Consider the following 22,484-nt stretch of genomic DNA (forward strand, 5'->3'; position numbering starts at 1 on the left):
TCACTCAAACCGCGCCAGACAGTTGTATCATTTACATAGATGATGGAGTGATTATATGGCTTTGGGTCATTAATCACAATGCGATACCGAAGAGGGCCCGATATCATCCTCGCGGGTTTCCTCTTTCAAGCCTCCCAATCTAACTGAGCTCTGACTGTGGCAGGTCTTTGCTGTGGGCTTGTCACACAGAGATATCGCACATTCGTGGTGAGTTTGGACTTTTCCACATTTTCCATTGGAGTCAACTTCCATCCTATTGTAAATTCTACATACTTCATTTTGTAGAAACAAACAACAACAAATCAACAATCACCTCCATCTGCCAATAACAGACATTATATATCTATTGATAAACACGCAATAAAAATGGTCATATGAGCATGGCCAAAAAAGCAGACACACAGATGGACCTCCCATTTGTAGGACATCTTGGTTACCAGAGACAAAACTTCCCAATGAGGTCAATAGTCAATGTGAACTGATATATGGATGAAAGTAATTAATGTTCGATGATTCAGACAGGAAAAAATATTAAAATTACTTAATTCAGATATTAGTTAATTATAATAATACATCTTCTGAAAAGGACTCCAACTTGTTCCCTAATTATCTGTTTTGATATTAAAGCAGATCCCAGATTTCTGTTACCTTATTCTTTCACTTGGATTGAAATTAAAGATACAGATTTGTGATTTGTCTTGACCGCCTACTTTATTGGTTTTTAGTTTACATTATATATGTATAAACAACACATATACAGTTTATATGCTGCATCACTGAAGCCCAGATACAATGTTTTCTGGTTTCAGTGTTGAGATTTGAAGATGTGAATTTACAGTGGTTTTGGGCAAATTGAGTTATTGAGTATATATATGGAGCAAAAGGATTTATTTCTTTTTTAAGTTATACTAACAAGCAGTAAGCCAATAAGCCCTGTTCCCACTTCAAATTATTTATTTTAAACATCAGAATTAAAGAGATTTATATCCATTGTTTAAAGGTCTAAGAAGCCCATGGCACACATCCTTACTAACAACTGAGTATCTTCATTTGCTTTAATATCTTGTTGTTATTTCACTTTTATATACGTTTTCTTTTTTGGGTGGCCTCTGAACCCCATTTTGAATGTTTGTATTTTGTCATATAGGGCCCAGATCTGTGGGTCTTTAAAACTGGACCACAGACCCCCTAAACAAACACACAATATATCCACAGAGAACACACAATAAAAAAAGAAAACAAATGTAAGTTTTCCGAACCCACTAATGACGGGATAATTCAATCACCCTAGAGGGATAACCCAGAAGTGGATTTTACTGCAGATACTTATTTTACTGTGTAACTCCCACCTGAATTGTATTATGTACCCACAGGTAGTTTTACAAGTAATATTCTGTATTTTCTCATATTAGGGCAGTCCCACTGGGTTTCACAGAGCAATGAAATGTGTTAATAAAATGCAGTGGTGTCTTATTATTGTGGATAACAGTAAATCAAAAGGATTCCTCTCAAATTCTGCTGACATTCATACACAACAGACGGCAGATTACGGTTGAGGAGTCTATGAAAGAAGTGGAGATATTGAAAAGTTTTTTATATTCAGGAACTCTGTATTAAAAAAAACCTTATTAATCTGCTTTTGCCCGATATTTTTCAGAGTGAATGTGTGCTTTTTATAAAAGTGTACGTATAATTTATGGTCAGAGAGTTATATTAACTAGGAGGATGACCACGTGAACCATTAAAGGTCATTCTCAGTATGTAGAACGCACCAGTGTGTCAACATGTGACTGTTAATTAGGTGTGTCCAATAACGCAGTGAGTAGATACCGTTTTAACAGCCATGTTATGTTAAAACAGTCGCATTCTACTGAGGCGTTAATTATTCTTTCCCTCAGCGCTTTCTCGTGTATCTTCAATGTGTTTTTAAAGTTGGCTTTGGAGGCAGACTATTCTTTAGAGCATTTTTTGTCTCTAACAACTAAAAAAATTGATTCATGAGAAATGTTGTATATTCAAGAACACAAAATTAATACAAAAATAAAGAACTGAGGGGATTTTATTTGATGATTTTGTTTACTTAATGAGTTGTTCATGAATTGAGTTATTAAATTGTCATCAGCAAAATTCATGACCCATTCTTAACTTTTTGCAAAATGTTGTCATTCAACTGTTTCCATAGTATGTCCAGTTCAACCCTAGATATTGTTGTCTTCACCCAGAGCTATATAAAGTGAGTTTGTAGAAAGACTGAACCAATAGAGACTGCTAGGAAGTAAATAAATATGGCAATATGACAACTTGTTTTCCCCTTTGAACTTCAGTCTCCTTCAATATTGGACACATGTTGAATTAATTAAATCCACATATCTTTTAATTTACGTGTATCACTTTTCCAGTTATTTTACTCCCCAGTTTATCATCCCCACAATTTAAAATCCTATCTTTGGCAAATCGTCTAATACATTTCCCTCTGTAGATATTTCTCACCTCCGCAAATGGTTAATCTAGTCCGCTCCTTTGGAAGACGCTTTTTGTTGTTGTTTGTTTTCACCTGCCCTTTCACATGTAAAAAACACGGCTTGGCTCTGTCTCATTCCCCCACTTCCTCCTAGCTCGCCGCGGCCTTGTCAGCTCCCTCAGAACATTTTTCTGACACTCACTCACGCCCGGCTTTCTCCGCATCAATATGCATGCAGTGGAAAATCTGCCCACATTTTTTGGCACACTGGCAGTAAATAAATAATGAATGAAAGGAAGCACTGTGTGGCTCTCTCTTCGACTCTTCGGTGCTATAACCTGGATTGGCCTCATGTTACGCTAAGTGCAGTAAAATGGAGGGACAGTTCTCATTGGTGGCAGGTCAAAAACCCGATTGGATGAGTTCAGGAGCAGAACGCTATGTGCATAAAATTTGGTGTGCGTGCACATGGCAAGTGCTTTCTTCTGCACATGTTTTTTGGCATTCACCAAAACAATTATAGGGCCGCGCCGAGCGTGACTTAGTCTATGCGTCACTGACAATAGAAATTACTAATCCACATTGGAGTGTTGATATTATTGGATTAACTTAAACCATTCAGCCAAAGGATAAGGAATACGGGTGGGAAATCCCGAGGCTACACAAACACGCTGAACGATGCGCGCCTCCTTTCCAGATTTTGTCGACACACTGCAAAGATTTCAGTTATATTTCAGAGACCTTATAGGGGTCCCAAGAAGACCCACCAAGGGGAAGGGTCTGCAAACATGGCCTGGACAGCTACAGTCCCCTGGATCCAGTTGGTTGCAGACTGCAGACCTACAAAATGAGTTAACCTGCCCTACAAAAGACCAAAATGGGTCTATCAGTGATTAGCTGCAATGCGAACCAGGAACCAGTCTGCAGGCCCCTCATTTCAGACAGGTTTCACAGGTTGTGTGTGGACAGAAAATAAAATAAAGGCAATGTATGCTTGAAAAACATCTCAAAGTGGCGTCTAAGGCCGTCAGCAAGAATGGCCCTGTTACTCATGATTGCTGGGATACAAAGTTGTTGTGTGATTCAAGGGTACTTCTGATGAGAATAATTGTTTATTTTATTTATTTATTTTTACAGTGAACAACTGGACTTGTCCCCAGTACAATGAATCACTCCTGAAAATATAGAAGAGAAGTTAGTCTTCGAGTGAGGAAGCTCAAAAGTGAAATAAGCACCGACGATAAAGGCCTCCTCGGCTGTGGAAGACAACACCAGAGCTTTAGGATGGGGGAAAAGCAGAAGAATTACATAGAAGGATCATAGAAATAACAAAAGGAGAATATAAAGCTACGGTGGATAAAATGCTCCTTCTAAATCTCTGCCCTACACTTCCTGTTTCCAGCGAGATGTGAGGCAGCGTTGCGTTTCAATGCGAATGCCAAACTGTAATACTGACGCCACTGCACCGAGAATTACAAATCACATTCCAGAAAGCGGCCAATCACAGAGCAGCGTTTCTAAATATCCCTGCGCCTCTTATCTTGGGTAGAAATATCACCCCATGCATGATACTGCACTTCAGTAGTTACATCCAGAGCAGACCACACCATTTCTAGATAGGGAAGAAGGAGGCAGGATGTTGAATCTTATGTTTATTGATTTATTTTTCGCCATGCACGTATTTGCATCTAATCCTTACTTGTGTGACTTATCATGAGTGGAGCTGTGGCATGGAGAGGATCTGTTAGTGCATTGTCCTCACAATACATACAAGAACAACATATACAATAAGGGACACCTTTCACAAGACTCAATCACTCACTAGACTGAGCTTTTCCCCTCACTGAGAGATATTGATCCTGTCTCTCACTGCTTTCCCTAATGTCTGTAAAGCATTGTTTTAGCCCAGCTTATTTAGTGGCTGAATATTCTCTCCCCTCTGACTCCGAATATCTCTCATGACTTAGTAGTTTAACGCACAATGCTCTACCTTTTCTCTTCGCTCATTCGTCTTGTTTTAATCCCTCTCCAGTTTGTTTTTTCTCAGCTCATTACTGCGGCAGCACCATATGCGCCAGCGGGAAGAAAGACATCTTCTGTGGGCCTCCTAATGCCACTGGTGGGTTTCCCCTGCTCTGCCTCACCTGCTGTACGCCACGAGTGAGGTTTTAGCTCCGACACGCTCTCTCCCTCACCAGCCGGCTTCTCCTGAGGGGTTTCGGTTGTGCAGCGGGCCGACGCTAAATCAGCCCTGGTTGATTTATCCCTCTCCTGCATGGTGGGAACAAGTCCAACGTGGCATTTCTCCCTGGGTGATTATAAAGCTAAAACCGAGCGTCTGTAGTTCAATCTTTAATGTCCCGAATGCGGGCTTCACCTCGGCACCACCTGTGCAGTTTAGCGAGACAAATCGAGGCGGTTTCCCGTCAGTCTATTCTTCGGAGGGCGTTTTAATTATTAAGGATGTCCGTTCGGAGAGCGAGAGCCAGGTGGCGGGAGAGAGAGGAACTCTGTGTTTGTCGTGCACGGCCGCATCAAAATGACAGAAAATGAATATGCTGGTGATCATAATCCGTGTTTAATTTTACAAGTGAGAATAAAAATGTCCATTATTCATTAACATCAAATGCTTTTGCATGTTTTTTTTTGTCCGTCGTCTTTTTTATTTAACACATAAAAGCATCACAACAACAATATACAAATTCTTAGTTCATTTTTAAAACCAAAACACATTGATACATGCAACAATTGGGTTTAAGACAATGAGTAACTTATTGAATAATAATTTATTTGGAATGTGTACTTTTGCTTCACTTCAACACATTAATGCAGGTCATGTTGCAGTGGACAGATACATAGAGTCCCTTTTCTTCAGGATAACTTATTATCAGATATTTATACCATACGGCACCATAAGAGGAAGCTAAACTTGAATATCTTTATGCAAAATAGAATTCCTTTACCGGTTTATCTACCTACCTTTTAGACAGCTTTTAACCTGTTGTGTTCAAACAATGTTGTCAAATATGTCCACTTACGCATCGTTAAATCGCTTAATGACGATATTCTGCTAAATGTAACTCTTACTCCACACATGCCTGTTGGATTTGTACAAGACGTTGTTTGTTTGTTTGTTTGTTTGTTCTGTTAGTGTCACAGCAAGATGTCAACAAAAATAAAACCAAATGAATGCTCTCACTGTTGGACGGCAAGTCTTGTGCTGAGAAAGTGGGGACACGATGTTCCTTCTACACAAGGTGCGACTCGTTACACAAGACAATGTGCCCTGTGTCGCGACGTGCTGAGCAACTACGCAAAAACAAACCGGATCCCCTGCACTGTCTCCCTCCACCGAATCAATTATGAAACAGCTCATTAATTAAAGAAGACCTACTCTCTCAGCAGCACGGGCCACGGACATGTACAATACACAAAAGCAAAACTGGGAAAACCCAAAACATAAAAAAAGGAGTATGAAAACAATAAATGGGAGTTATCAATTCAAAGATTATTGCTCCAAATCTAAAAAGTGTATTGTGTTGTAATCAGATGTAAATCATTGTGGCCACTTTTACTTACTGTATTATTATCGTTATTATTACTACTAATATTAATATTATTATTATTAATATCATATTTACTTTTGTTGTTGTTGCCATGATTGTCTTTTTGAGTCCATTACATAAGAATGACTGTTATCTGTACAGTCACAACACTGAAACACATTCATCGACACCAAAGTATACATTATGATACTGTCAAAAGGTACATTATTACACGGGAAAGGGAATTACAGAGTTTAAACCACCACCATAAAGTTTTTTTTTTTTTTAATATCGTTTTTTTTTTTTATTGATTTACTTTTTCATTGATTTTCTTCTCCAAAGCTGGATGTGGGTCTCCCAGCCCCCAAGTGCTTTCAGTGGCAAGCCTGCGTGTTATGTTACCTCCCTTCAGGGCATGGATTTAGGGGTGGGTTGGAGGTCTAGAAGAACCAACGGAACGCTTCGCCACCTGTGACCGGCGTCCGCTGGAAAACAGGACACAACCAAAATAATAGAGAGAGGGAGAGAGAAGACATCAGGTCAGTGACATTAGTAGAGAACAGTCCTACTTTACAGTCTATACAGAGGTGTGTGTTGGCAGTTGTTATTTCCCATAACCCACCTGTTCAGACTCAGTGTGGCCAGTCCCACCCAAGTCCCCTGCTACACAACTTGTGATTACTCTACTGCTCTATCCACTTTCACTATCCAGATATAGTGTCTCACATTTTCTTATTCACTGTATTGGTCTTACTTGTGTATCATTCCCTACACTCAGTCAAATCCTGTCCATCACTTATTTGTTTGTTTCTCTGATACACTTCTGTGGGAGTTAAATTATTTCTCCTTGACAATGCCATGTACTCTACTTTGTTGTCTGTACCCCTTTCGTAAGACACTTTAGGCATAGGCATCTGCCAACAATATACATACACTAATGACACAAGGATCACGATGTTACATTGTTAAACTGATGTATTCAGAGCACATGACCACGGCGCTTAAACCCAACCCTCGTGGGCTGATGGGCCCCCAAGATTTTGCTCAATATGTACAATGACGGCCGTGACTGTATTGTTAAGGTTCCTGAAAACATGACACATGATCTGTGATCCTCAGCGGTCAAAACTAAACAAGATCCGTGTTCACAAAGACAGAGCAAATACAATGAAATAAATATGGAAATATGTAACACATAGGAACAATAGAAGAAACAAGGGAGATGACAATGCATCACAAGGCTGTGCTCTATGTAAAGAAGTGAGGCCAAGGACTACAGCTGAGAGTAAAGTCATGTGACATTGTTCCCTAACTTCAGCCCCTACATATACATCCTTCACATGACCTTTGACTCCAAAACAATGTTTTTCACAGCAACACGTGCTACTGACCATAATGAAATATTATTCGTAGTTAAGTCTTTGTATAATTCTACCTTTACTGAAGAAGAAAAAAACAAAGATTTAATGTAAAATTGTTTTTCAGATCTAGCATTTTATATACCCTTGACTTCACACTCTTTTCACATTGCACACTCTCAAATGTCAATGTTAACAATAAAGATGCATATAATAATTGTGTGTTTTTGGAGTTTGCTTCCCATCTTTGTTTTTTACGGTAAACCTGGCGATCTGCAAATATACTCCCTTTGCATATAAAATCACAGTTGCCATTTACAGCAAAACATTTGATGTAGGTAGTAATGTTATCATACAAAGAAACTATTCATACCATTTATGTGTTATTGCCCCAATCTACAGCTGTAATATTATTGCATATCTCAAGGAAAAATGAGAATATGCCACTTAATTGTAGAGGCTCCAAAACAGAAAGGAAGAAAAGAAAACAGCACGTCTTTTTGATTTGAAGGCCAGCCAGGTCTCAGACTGGAATGACTGCTTCTCGTTGGGAAAATAATTTGGCAGTTACAACATTAAACAGTGAACCCCCTCCAACACCCACAACCAATTAACAGATTTCTGAAGTGTTGACAAGAAAACAGAGCTAACCATCCCATTTGATAGGTAAAGGAACTTACAACGCCTCATGCAAGGAAATATAGCAATCTCAACGTGCAAGATACACACCATGATCCTACATGGACACATATTTGTATTGCCCGACTAGATGAAGAAAAGAAGAAAGCTGAATTAAGAGATGGGAAGTGAAATGGTATTGAGACAAGGAATATTGCTACCTAAACAATTAATTATCTGCATTTTGTAACTAAATCAGCTCTTAGTTACACTTCAGCAAGGATATTCTGGAAGCTGCTATATATATATATATATATATATAGCAACACAAAACAAATATATGTGTGTTTGTTTATATATATATATATATATATAAACAAACACACATATATTTTTTTTGCTTGGAGTCCATGTTCTCCAGCTTGTTTCATTCTCATCCATTATGGTTCCCATTACAAGACACAAGACATCAATAAGGAAAACGGCAATCTCCCCCTGGTGACTTGGCTGTTTAGTAGTCCTCAACATGGACAATAAGCAACTGGTGTTACAATTGTTTCCTTGATAAATTAGGTAACAGGCGCAGTTATTTCGTAACTCCTCCTGTAATCATAACTAGTAATAAAAACAAGCACAGCAGAAATTATCTTTCTGTAAGTATCTACCACAGGCATGACCAGAAAAGCACCTTCCAGAAACTGATTTGTAGAAGCCATATTAATATTCATTTGTGAGCAGTGTTTGTACTAGCAGCTGTCAGTATGTACACACATGTGCCCTTGAATCCGCGATGCCGAGAAAGACGGGGGATTGTGTAGTTCTGTTCCATCTTGGCGGCTTATAAAACAAGGCAAGGAAACTTTATCTAAATATTCATGACCGATAACCCATCTCACGACAACTTACCAACAAGTCAAGCAAAACCCTCCACACCTCATCTACGCAAGACTTGTCCAGTGAATGATTATTGATTCTCTTGCGACTTACATACAAAACCACAAGAAAAAACAATACGGTCATTATTAAATGGAAATCTTCATGAACATGCTTTGCTATATAATTACATTTTTATTTGACAAATTTGTGAAGGATTGTATGTAACAAATTAGGCTATAAACTCAAAATTGAACGGTATTACGATTTCGGCGGATGACGCAAATCCATCCAGATTTCGTTTGGCTAAAAAGACCTGCCAGGCATCGGCTCTGAGATGTTGCAATGGTACATACAAATTAAAACTGATTTCATTTATTCTTTTCTCATGGCTGGACAAAACTGAAAAGAATAAAATCATAGTGCCTGCCAATGAAAAAAAGCGCTAATACAGCCAGTCAATATTTATCCATTAGCACCTGAAATGGGATTTGTGAGGCCGGGTGGGTGGGAGCGTCTCTCACCGTGACTCACCGTGCCATTAGTGTTATCTGCAAGTGGTCTTAAAAAACAGCAGACAGAGAAAAGCCGCTGCTCTTTTCAAGATCATGTTATAAAAGCCCTCAGGATTTTAACCTTTGCAGATTTCAGCCACCGGGAGATCGCCTTCACACGTGCGCTCACAAAAGAATAGGCCTCCCTTTGATAATAATTATCACACCTCGAATGTGTGGAAAAGAAAAATAATAATAATAATAAATGACATTTTACGGTGAAATCCAATAATATTCTGTTCAAATGCATAACGAACATGCTGTATGGCATTCGAGTGCCTATGCCTTAATTACTGACTTTTTCTCAGTATTTCGAGGAAAGACACAGAAGCCTGTTTAGGCGAGGTTCTCACTCCACCAGGGTTTGGGCATCCCTGTTAAACCACCAATACCCAAAACAGATGCCACAAACAAAGAAAGCGGGGGCAGCGAGCAGCGGAAAATAATAACCCTGAACCGCACTCTGCTAAATTAAGTACTTTCCAATTTATCAGTCTCAGAATTACCCTCGATATATAGTGTATTAGCCATGGTTTCCCACTACGCTTATTTTATTACAGAAAAATACTCTGATCACTCTGATTACTGCCAAGACGATGAATGTGGCCAGCCAAAGTGGAGTTCAGTTACACGGCTGGTTGTGTGTTTGAGTTGTTGTCATTGTCGTGGTTAATAGGAAGGTTTGTTCGTTAGCTGTCTACAGAAGGAAGGGCAGAGTTGGGGAAGGTCTTGACTGAAGAGAGACCTAGCTCTCTGTAGAGACCACCTATACAGCATTGATTGGAGAGACTCTCTTCCCTGAAAGATTGCAAAGAGCTATCATTACTACAACGATACACAAAGTAGGCTAAAATGTGCAAGGTGTTATACAATCCCAGGTGGGGGGGCACTGCTGTTGTACCCTTGAGCAAGGTACTTTACCCGTGAATACTCCAGTACAAACCCAGCTGTATAAATGACATTTTGTATAAATCATGTGATATAGTTAAATAAACAATGTGTGTAGTTTTAACACATACTGAAATAAAGGCCACCAGAATGATCAAATTAGCAAAACATATTATTAAGTGTTTTCTCACTGTGTAATTGCAGCAGATATTGTTTCCTTTTTAAATAGATAGACATATAGATAGATAGACAGATATATGAAACAGACAAAGATAGATAGATAGATTAAAGAGAAAGACAGACAGATGGCCAAAGACAGATATATTGTGTTCAAGACTGGCATCAATTTGCTATTGTTCGATTCCTCATTTACAGAATGGATACAAACAGCAAGAGGGGGATACAAATCCCCAAAATGTTTTAGAGCTAAATACAGGTGGAGGCAACACTGTGTCCTGGGCAGACGGCACAGTAAAAGGCAGCCCGTCAGTACATATCGCTCGGCTGAGCTGCTGACTCATAATCAAGCACTAATCCACTGGCTGTCAGGGCCCAAGTCGCAGCCCGTCTCAGGAGCGGTTCCTCGCAGCCAGTTGTGCATGCGCCAGGGCTCACTGAGGGGTATTCAAGAGATAAACTGCACAGATTATGAGGATGATAACAGGCGACATAGTGGGGCCTAAAATTCAATCAGCGCGCGAATGTCAATGCAAATGAGTGTGCGAGAGAAATATGCTCAAAAACAAATGCTCAGCTCCCCACCTACAGCTGAAAACCAAACACAAAGTCACGTCTGCAACGCAGTTTTCAAACGGTAGCATTTTAAAAACTGTCTGGGAATAAACGACACCCTTGTGAACCCCAGTGATTGCAAATGCACACTTCCACACATTGGAAATGCGTGTTTTTCTGTTTAAAAAAAAAAAAAAAAAAATCTTGTTGTGTTTCTTTTTCTGTACACCAGTTTTCTGCTAACATCTGCAGTTCCCCGCAATCAAGGAAGAAAAATCATGGATCAGCTGAGCGATCCAATGTGGATTCCATCTCGAAAAAGGAAAAAAAAAACATTTGAAATGCACGCAGAGATGTGCACTATTCAAAATAGGCATCAAGAATAAAAATTACCTTTCAAAAAAATAGCACAAGGTGCTGTCTGTGTGAGAAAGCGTCTAATGGCACGGAGCATGCTAGCTGCACGGAGACGCCGGTTCATTGCAACAGAGCAGGCCTTCAGCTCCTCAACAGGGAAGGATAAATAACAGTCTGGGGACCGCGGTGATGTGCTCTGCGATGCTCATTATAACACATGGCCCATACGTTACTGTGACATTCCCATTATTTATTTACGTATGGACTGGGAACCCGGCCACCTTCCGCAATCAGGATATTTTGGAGGTGATTCTGACAGTCTTCAAAATCCAGCTCACAACAGCACGAAGCTCTGCAAACGATGCCTGCGCTGCAACACGCACACGCCATTTCCTTGCGCCTGGTAGGCATGTGGGAGTGTTGCCAATTCCGTCTATATAGGACACCTCCCTGAAACAAAAACCGGGGCCGTTCGGAAATGTGGAATTCGCTCCGCAGAACGGATCACTGTTCCGCAAAACAAATTCCCCGTAACCTTTTACGGCACAACAGGAGAAATGAACCGCGGAGACCGAGCAAGCAGAGCGGAGTTCTTCAGCCGATTCATAATTTATATATTTTTAATGAAAAAAATGTTTCAATCCCTTTGTCCTGGATGAATCCTTCTACTGCATGAAATACAAATAAAAAACAAGGAAGGAAACAAGGACACTGCGTACAACTTCACCAACCGCAAGACAATCACGGCCCTCTCCACAGCGCAAAAAGTTGTGTGTGCGCGGCCAGCCTTAACTGATATGTTGTGTACTGGCTGTCACTTAATTCTACGGGAATATTGGGGTAGTACAAAGCTCAGACCTGCGAGGAGCAACAATCAATCATAAGGGGGACGAAAGGGAGATCTCATCACGAAGCTTGTATCCAATATTCTGGTCTGGAGGCCGTATTCCGTAACAATGCCACATATACGAGAAGGAGAAGGAGAAAAAGATGAATATGTCATCCACCGCAGTTTCTGTTTGGCTCATAAAGCCGAGCTATGCGTCTAAAAGAAAGCACTGTTAATGTTAATGTATTACATCACAGCTATGGTCTGGGTTATAAGGAGAGAAGAGAAATGGAACACAAATAAGCAGCGTTTACCGGCAGTGATTAAATGATTTGGAAACACGTCTAATACGTTGATTATTTCTGGAGCAGGTATCCAGTTTGTGCCCACCTGTCAGCGACTGCCTGTCTGCTCGGCAGCTCCGAAAATTTAGTGTCGGCATAACTGCTATAAATTTGGAACCATACAACATACATCTGCAGGGATTGTTTTCATTATTTCATCATAGATTTTTGGTACAACGAATGATGCGTTTTGAAAAGGATTCTTGTTTTTATTTAGGAGAGATAGTACATTAATTTTTCATCAGCAGAAGATGTTCCTCTCTTTCTCAATCTACAGCGTCTCTTTTCCCCGTAATGCCATTAAAGCATCTGATCTCCTCTTCCCATCGTCTGGTTGGCCTCCTCCTTCAGTTTCGTTTCCTCTCTTGGAGTCCACTCTTTAGCGCTTTAAATCCGCCTCTAATCTGTTCATCTCAGAAATGTGTCCGGCCCTTTGCCATTCAGCACCTTCACTCTATCAATGATGTCACCTTCCCTTGTTCATTCTTGGATCCATTCATTTATTTATTTCTCTTCGCCTCATCGCACATCTCTCTCCATGTGTCTTTGTCTCTGAGGGTGTTTCTGTGTGATCTTTTGCCTTTAGTGACCAGGGTTCGAAGCTATAGGTGAGCACTGGTTTTTGCAATGGTCAAATTAAAACTTATTTGAGTTTCTTTGGATCAAGTTCAGTCTTCACAGTTTTTACCAAGCTGTGTCAGATGACTTTGGTTAAGTTAATTGTTCCAGAGTTCCTGGATTTGAAGTTGTAGGTTGTAGATATATGTGATCAGATTTCTTAACAAAGCAAGAGTATTGCTTCATGTTACCGAATGAAAAATTCAATAAAACTACTTTTCATTGGCTGACAGAAGAACTTGGTCACATGTTACATTTCCGGACATCTAACCTTTAGAGCAAACAGGACCGCACATGTTTGTCAATGTTTCAACAATCGTTACTTTGAATTCAACTAATTATGTAAATTAATTATATACTTTTATTGTATACCCTCTATATACATTTTTATTGTTATATAGAATGTCAAACTTTAAATATTTAGCAAGTTAAGTGTTAATGGAGTCATTAATGTGTGATTACATTCAAAGGTAACAAAGACAACATTCAACATGTATTGCTGGCAAAGTATGTACTAAAAAATAAAAATAATGAAGAGAACTTCAGCAGACAAATGTGTCACTTGCTTCATTACTGAAATATTCAAATCTGACTTCACCCTTTTCTATAGCATAAAACCGTGAACAGCGCTGAGTACCGTTAATCTGGGGATACACAGTAAGCACAGACTGGAAAAGATGAAACCCGAAGCATGATCAGTAATAAGAAATGTTTTAATGAAGTACTCTCGGATGCTCAAGACTAAATAAATATATGTTTATATGTACAGCTGCCTCAGAATGTATTCATACTCTTGATAAAGTGTGTCTGAAAGTTGATGCTGGTGTAAATTCGGTATATTCCACCAGAAACATATCAAAATGAATATATCACAGTCAGTATTATGTATATTGAAAGCACACACATCTAGTTACGACTGGTTACATATATTTTTAATACATCCCATGTCTGGAACCATGTATGGCTTATATTTACAAATATTTGGTCTTTAAACCATAAATAAATAGATTATAGACACCAATGTTTTCCAGATATAGCCCACATACTTTAAATAATTGTCACATGGATAGCATATATATTATACATGTCTGCCATATACGTAAGATGTGTGTGTGTCCCACGTGGGAGTTGAGAAGAACATCGCCCTTTCTGAAGCACCGATTGTGTGCTTTCTTTTGTGCTCCACAGTCGCAGTACGTATGCATTCGTACTTAGATATATATATAGAGCTTCACAAAGGAATATGGGAAGTTAGAGATAATGCAAACAAACCTACAGAGACACTGCTGAGTTGCTGCGAGTGTATTTGTCACCTTAACCCCTGGCATTAGGGCGAATAATTTTCAAGTCAATCAGGAAGAAGGAATGCACACTTTTTTTTAAACAGATGTCGGTTGTAAAGGAAAATGGCAAAAGGGTGCAAATGTGCAACCAACCTAAACAACACACTGAAAAACAGAATGCAGAGTGAGGCCATTCAGTAGCTTCTCTTATCAGAAGCCGCTTTTTTAACGTGAAACAAAGCAGACACATCCTTGTCGAAGGAGATTCGCAGCGTTTGAGCAACAGCGTCGAGGTAAATGCTTAATCAATATCGTCTAGGAAGCTTGGAACATGCAGTTGCTGTAAAAACAATCCTAATGACTTGATTTACAGATCTTCCCATGCAAAAAGTGAGGAAAGAAGGGGGTTTTAAAGATGTGCATAGAACATGCAAGCATACAGTGTGCAAGACGGAGATGGGTAAATGTAACAAGACAGAAAACATTTGTAAAAAAAGGACATGTCTAATGACTGATTAAGAATCATGCACGTGTTTACAATCAACGTAAGAAACGTTTAAAATAAGTATTTGAGTGACACAAGGTTTGAAACAAGCAATGCAAAACACAGGAAGAGAGCAAGTTTGAAGTGGATCAACTAATGTATGCCCATGCCGTTTCACTGGCATTCTGTGGAGAGAAATAAAGGGGGTGATTTGCCAATCCTTCATTCATTAACTGGGCAGTTCCATGAGAAGGTGGACATCCATGCTAAAATTACAAAATGCCTAATCGCTGTGGCCGGTGGGCAGCTCTGTGGCTTTAATAAGTCGGATAAATCACCGGCTCCATCCTGTTATCATGCACTAGTGTGAGAAACATCATATCCTGAGAGGAATGCATTTAAATTGTAAGTTACTGTGTGTCATAAAGGTTCATTGTTTTATTTTGCAGGCCAGCGTTATTCAGAAGAAAAGCAGTAAACTTTAACTTCAAATGCCTGGGAGGCAGGAGAGCGCTGTGTTATGAATGCAAACCACAGACTGCAATGAACATGGGGGAAAATATTTCAAAATTTAAGGTGGCCACCTTATTAGGTACAGCCTGAATTCATCAGGGCAGGGACTCTACAGGGTGTCGAAGGCGTTCCACAGGGGCGCTGGCCCATGTTGACTCCAATCCATTCCATAGTTGTTGCAAATTGGTTGGTGGTGGATTTCTACTCTGAATAGCTCGTCCATCTCATCACACAGATGCTCGATCAGATTGAGATCTGGTGACTGGCAGGGCACCACAGTGAGCTGAATTCACTGTCATGTTCCCAGAATCATCCTTGGACAATCCTGGTGCACCTGATCGGCCACGATGTTCAGATATCCTGTTGCAGTCATGCGTTGCTCCACTCGTATCAAGGCACCCAATGTGTGCCAAGAAAACACATCCCACACCATCACACCTCTAGCACCAGCCTGCATTGTTGACCCCCGGCAGGATGGATTCATGTACTTCTGCAGTTAACACCATATCCTAGAGCTCCCATCAGCGTGAAACCACAGGAACCGGGATTCATCAGAACCTTGTCTGGCACCAAGTACGATACCCTGTTCAAAGTCGTTTAAATCTTTTGTCTTGCCCATTCTCCCTCTGAATTGAACACACACACACACAATCCCTAGGTACCTGCCCACCAGCTTTAAATAGCATAGTCTGAACACATGAGGCTGTCACTGACTGCACTGTCAGTTTCATGGAAAGGGGAGATATACTTAATTAATTGGCCACTTTGTAAATGGATGTTCTATTGGACACAAGAAAAATCTAAAAGTTTTTCTTTGCTATAACCACTAAAGCCAGATATGTCTGATTTAGGGTTTGCTAACTTCAAGTCGCTTCAAACAGAAACACCTCAATTTCGACCCAGAAAGATACATATGGTATATTCCTCGTTTGCTTTTACCGCAACGCAATAGCAGCGCAGTGGGGGATGTGATTCTGGGTGGTTAGAGCACTGAAATGAATCTCTACACATTATAAATAAGAACGCTGTATATATATATATGTGTGTGTGTGTGTGTATAATCCCCCAATAAGATATGAAAGCAATGAGCAGAAACAAAAGTTGATGCCAATATGTCCTATATCACATATTTACATAACATCTTACTGCTCGAAAAAAACAAGTATGGCAAGTCAACTTGGAAATCAGCCAAATGTAGGAAGTAAACCAAATGTGTCTACCAAGCTGCACATAATTTGGATTCATTTAAACCGTAGAGGGTAAGGTGAGTACAAAATGAAAACTTTATATCAACACTCCTGCTTGCTAAAGACAATGTATGATTCTTACAACAGTAAATGTACTTTTTCTTTTTTCTCCGTCTGTTTCTAAATTTGACACAGTTCAAAACATGCTCTTGATAATTCCTTATACAAATGGCACAATTAAAAGTGTCAGAATCTCAATCAGCTTTAATAAACCAACTTTAATATGTGGGAAACCTAATGAAAACCCTAGGAGCGCCTCAACATTGCATGTTCATTCATGGCTGAACCAAAAAGATATCACGCTTCTACAACGAACATCCCAAACTGCGTGGACATCCATGTCTGGTTTTGTATTCGGATGTATTACTCGTTTGCATCTCATAGCTCCACACTTTAGTGATTCTGCTCTTCAGACTTTATATTGTGAGTAGAAATGTTAACGGCTCATCATCCTGAAGTTCAACCAGCTCCCCAAGAGACGGGGGAAAGCTGTCTCAAAACTGTCTTAACGCCACGTAATCCAGCTTGTAGTTGGTTCATGTGTGGGGATGCCTCACAAGGAGGCACAGATATGGACAGAAAACAGACAAGAATACGGATTAAAGTCTCTGCAATTAAACTGTGCCACTCTGATAATTTGGGCCTGGGCAGTTTGATTGGACGTACAAGAAGCACTTGACCCACCTGCAATTAAGTCGCTAAAAACGGACACACAATGATGGTCTTTTCAACAATGCTATTTAAAGATCAATCTGAAGAGAACTAGGTCACACAAAAGCACTCTTCCGACCACTGGCACACTTATAATTTCTTTACAACCTGTAATTTATCAATCAATGCCATGGAAAACATGCAGATTATGGGGAAGAGTTGTGGTTTTGTGTGTCTGTGTGTGTGTGAGAGACAGAGAGAGAGAGAGAGAGAGAGAGAGAGAGAGAGAGAGTGTGATGGTCCTCTTACAAATATTGAAATAATATGAGAATATTAAGCTACTTAATTCAATTAAAATACAAACATATTTGAACAAGAGATACACAAGATACAGATGCAGAATAAACGTATTAACTTATTAATATGTTCCCTGAAGAAGTTTTTTAAAACCTGATTTGATACTACAAAACTCATCAGTGAGATTAAAACAACACAACAGCACACGCAGGGCAGCATTGATTTGAAACCCACAGGTCAGTAGTTTGGGGTAGTTTTGGGCCTTGGTTTCTGTGCAATCGAGACAGTGTGCAATCGACTGTGCATCCCTTATTTCTAAACACAAGTCATTTCGAAATACACTGCAGAATATGCTTCCATAGCAATTTAGAAAAGTGTGTGGAATTTGATTTAGAGACGTCTTCGAATCAATTTAAGATACCTGGAAGTGATTATTAAGCTAATAACACAATTATAACTTAAAACATCTCTTTGCACTTTGACTTCCCACTCATTTTATGATGCTTCTAATTCATTTTAAGATGTCAAGTTAACTTCCTGTACCATTAAGCTATCTCGCAATGACTTCCTGCCAATTGAGAGATATCATTAATACATTTTGGATTATCTTTTAAATTACTTTTTTTTTCCCATTTGAAGTAATTTTAATTGAGGTATCTGTAAAATTTTAAATTTCTGTACTTTTTTTTCAGATATCTTAAAATAAATGAGATTCTAAAATTATCATGAGGGAATTCTGAGATACATTGTAACAGTTATATTGTATTAAAAACATTTCAATATATATACTTTGCTATTACGTCACAATGCATTACATTTATATATTATTTAACTGTATTTTCAAGATATCTGGAATCATTTAAGATATTTGAAAGATTTAAACATGGTTAGCAGATACAGTGTGCTGAAGTATTTAAGAATATCTCCAGTGGCTAGATTGTTATATAAAAAAATGACTTTTTATAACTGGCAAGTATTTTTGTGGGATTTAAGTAGCTCACTAACAAGTAGGAAGATTAATAGGTGAACCTGGAAGTTAAAAAATAAACTCTAAAGGGAGTGTAGAGCTAATAAAAGCTGCCATAACCACCCACCCGAAAAAGTAAGGCAAGATACATTGGTATTCAGTGCAGATTATGGAAACATATGACATACATTTTATGCACATTTATTGATGGTTTGCTGTCATGGCATGAAAATATTATTTCCTATTTCAGCTCCAGGAGAGACAAGTCTAAAAGCTGTCTTGTAGAAGTTTTTTGTTTTAGTTTTTTAATACAATTTGTAAATTAATATATTACCGATCATCAAAAAAAGCTAAGTGTTATTAAATACATTTGCTGAGAGATATCTTCCATAAACACCTGAATAATACAAATCACAAAGCTGTACCCATGCGTGGATTGATTTATTGTCAGAAGTCACTTTATACTAATTATAAATAAAAACGCGACCGGGTACGGATGTGTAATTTGCGATTGGTGGGTGGGGCAAGGTTTTGATTTGGTCGAGGCTTTGGTTTAATTGTAAATGGGGTGTAATGAGCCGTAAACCCCAGCAGTCCCTCACGATCATTGAATAACACACATCAAACTCCCTCGTATTGCGGCGGTTACGAAACTCAATTTCAAGCATTTCCTTAGCCAGGAAAACTCTCTTTTTTTACAAACGTTTACTGTGGGTTTGACGCAAAGATTGTAAATTAGAATTACAATTAAATTATAGTAGGAGCTTCTTATAGTTCTCACAACTAATTAGATTAAACAAAACAAAGAAAGAAAGGCAATGTCAGAGGACCTTGGAGGAGATATTCCTGTGGTTCTTCGAGAATGACGTTGGTTTTAGGTGAACAGAGCATCGGATGAATGAAGCCTTTGGGTATTTATTAATATTCCTAGAGATGACATTCAAAACAACAGTCCTGTTAAGTAGTCAAGATGCCGGAGCCACTTCTACCTCATGGATAGGAAGACAAAACACCCATGAAAACTGAATTATCATCCAAAGCACTCCAAGGATGAAAGCAGAGCACAGAACAGGAAGAGTTTGTGTATTTCAGTGCAGGAGGCCGTGACTGAAGCCTCTTCATACCAAGGCAATTGAAGAGCATGCTGGAGATGCCAAGGTCTGCAACTCAGCCCTCAGCCCAGAAACCTCACAGCTCAGCAGGGATCATCTGACGTTTCAACAGCCTGAGTGCTCAGTGTGATTAAGCAGACCTGCACACTTTCATCTGTAAAGAGAGCACCAGGAACCCCCTAGAAGTTTTCCAAGAGTGTGAGATCTCTCTGTATCTTGTTTTAGTTTTTCCCCCAAAAAATGTACAAATTGTGAGTAAGGCCAACCAGATCAACAAGTAACCCTTATGCAACTGTATTATTGTAAATTTAACACAGTACTTTTAACACATTATTACTGTAGTTTAACCACAGTTTTGCAGTGGTTTAAATTTGCCTTCACTGTGCTTTACTACACTATCACAGGTAAAATATGGTTTATGGTAAGTAAGCATGCCTTACAAACAGTAATTATGGTTTATCACGGTATTCCCACCATCCATTGTAGTAAAGTGCAGTAAATGCATGTTGAGCAAAAAGGAATACACATCCAAACTATGGTAAAACTACAGTAAATATGTTAAAATGGAAGTAAATCCAATTTACCTTATTTGGAACAGAATTATACCTTTGTCTATACAGCTGAAGTGCATTAACATTATATATATATATATCATACACATGATACAGAAACAGGAAAAAAACACGTCTGCTTTGAATAAAGAAGAGCCGGGGAAACAAACACAAGGATCAGAGAACAAACAAAAAGTTATGACATCACTGAAAGAGTGACAATGTTACAATGGCAAAGTGCTGGACAACTTCCAAGAAGAACAGACCAAAGATGGACAAAAATCTATGGAATGGATTCCGATAGATGAAAAAATACCTAGAAGATTAAATAAGAGGAACATCTAGGGTAGGCCTTCATCCAGCAGTGGATCGATAAAGGCTGATAATGATGATGATGATGATATATATAATATAATATATATATATAATATAATATATATATATATATATATATATATATATATATATATATATATATATATATATATGTGTGTGTGTCGAGAATATGAATTTTCTTTCACGCGCATTAGCCCTGCTCAATTTCATGTGGAAGAGGTGTCTTTAAGCAAGAGGAGATTAGACCTAGAAGCCGAGAAGCAAAAATGAATATATCTCATCTGAAACATCCTAAAGCAGATTACTTACTTACTTTATTTATTTATTTAGAGGAGACCAGGCGAAGATAGAAAACCAGCACAATCCTCTGACATGATATTTGACCTTCAGCGAGAAAGTTGCGAAGCGATTTCTTCAGAAACACAGACCACCATCTGGCTAACTGGCACTGACAGCCTTGTTATCCTTGCAGGTCACGTCCAAATAGGAAGTGGATATAATTAGTTGCCGTTTCCATAGGTGCCACATATATTTTTAAAGAGCCAGTGGGTCCTTTGCAACATCTCTTGGAAACTTAACATTTTTGTTTGGTTCCCATCTCAGACAAGGATAACCCAGTGAACACTACATTATGGCTATTTGTTTCCTCCGCAGTATTCTGCTTTTTCTGCTTATACTGCGATTCATTACACCCCCCAGCCTTTCTCTGTGAAGCATACACTGTACATAAGCTGTGTCTCATTCCTCTCGGCACCGGAGGCGTAAGAACCAGGCCGATTTCGCTTCTCTTACGCAACCCCCTCGGAGGATGTGCGACACGGACACACCGGCACATGATGAGAATGAAACACAGGGTGGGAAGGACGGGGAAAACAAGGTGGCCAGGAAATCAAAGAGGGCTATATTAAAAATAGAAATTAAATAATAATAAAGTGGGACAGCAATGCATGCCAAGAGGTAACACAATCACCAAAGCCCCTATAATCTGCAAGAGGTGCAAAAGCTGCTGATGCACCCATTCATGTCACTGGGGGGGAAGAGGACAACCTCCATGACCTTGGGAGCAACTTGACTCCGTGTCTCCCATTGGAGAGCGTTTCTAACACCCCCCCAGCTGTTGATAGGATTGGGGTGAAAAGAGACGCATCAATCTATAAAACAAACGACCGCATCGCTCTTGCATTCCTTTTTTTATTTCCATACAGCAGCTTTTAGTGTCAGTACGGTTGAATACCCTGCACGGCCAGATAGCTCTCTGAGAAATGGAAGATTGCATACATTAATGAATGAAGCCGTGGATGTTTAATCCCAGCATTAAAAGCCGAGGCCCCCACTCTCAGATTTGCAATTGCTGGTGGGCTCCATCTTCTGCACCATCTTTATGAAAAGATGTGCTTTCGGTTGTAAGTTCGGTAAAAGCCACGACATGAAATACAGCAAAACCGACATTAGAAAACCCTAAAATGTTTAGTTCTCCCCCATCTCTATCTTTGCCTTTGTTAGTGTGTGTTTTTGGTAAAACATAATTGTATACTGTTTCTTTCTGGTTGCCATTATCATTTGAACCTCATCCTTTTCTGACTCTTTACAGCGAGCAAATGAAGATGGTCTCAGGTCAGATCCACAGCGATGGTCTATAGCATGAATTAAGAGATGCAATTTCACGAAGGTAACGCTAAGGTGAGGGAATCACTAATAACGTCGATTTGATCAATTTATTTGGGATGCTGACGTGAAGCCCAGATAAATTTTACCAACCCGCTGTAGTAATAACATTTCATTGACTGCCTCTCGCGGGGGAGAGGGAATTGTCGCACGACTCGAGCACTTTGGAGAGACGCCGTGCCGATGCAGAACATCTCTGGG

At 39.3% G+C, this 22,484-nt stretch overlaps 1 protein-coding gene across 1 annotated transcript in view; it reads right to left on the minus strand.

The window, feature by feature from the left end:
- Positions 1 to 5,017: 5,017 nt before the first annotated feature.
- Positions 5,018 to 22,484, minus strand: part of cxxc4 (CXXC finger 4) — a 31,181-nt gene continuing 13,714 nt past the window's right edge. Inside the window, exon 3 of the mRNA XM_066720651.1 lies at positions 5,018 to 6,491. Coding sequence (XP_066576748.1) covers positions 6,447 to 6,491 — 45 coding nt within the window. The 3' untranslated portion in view covers positions 5,018 to 6,446. The remainder of the gene's footprint in view (positions 6,492 to 22,484) is intronic.

The sequence above is a fragment of the Amia ocellicauda genome, chromosome 13 (assembly GCF_036373705.1).
Source record: "Amia ocellicauda isolate fAmiCal2 chromosome 13, fAmiCal2.hap1, whole genome shotgun sequence".
In the NCBI taxonomy this organism is placed as follows: Eukaryota; Metazoa; Chordata; class Actinopteri; order Amiiformes; family Amiidae; genus Amia; species Amia ocellicauda.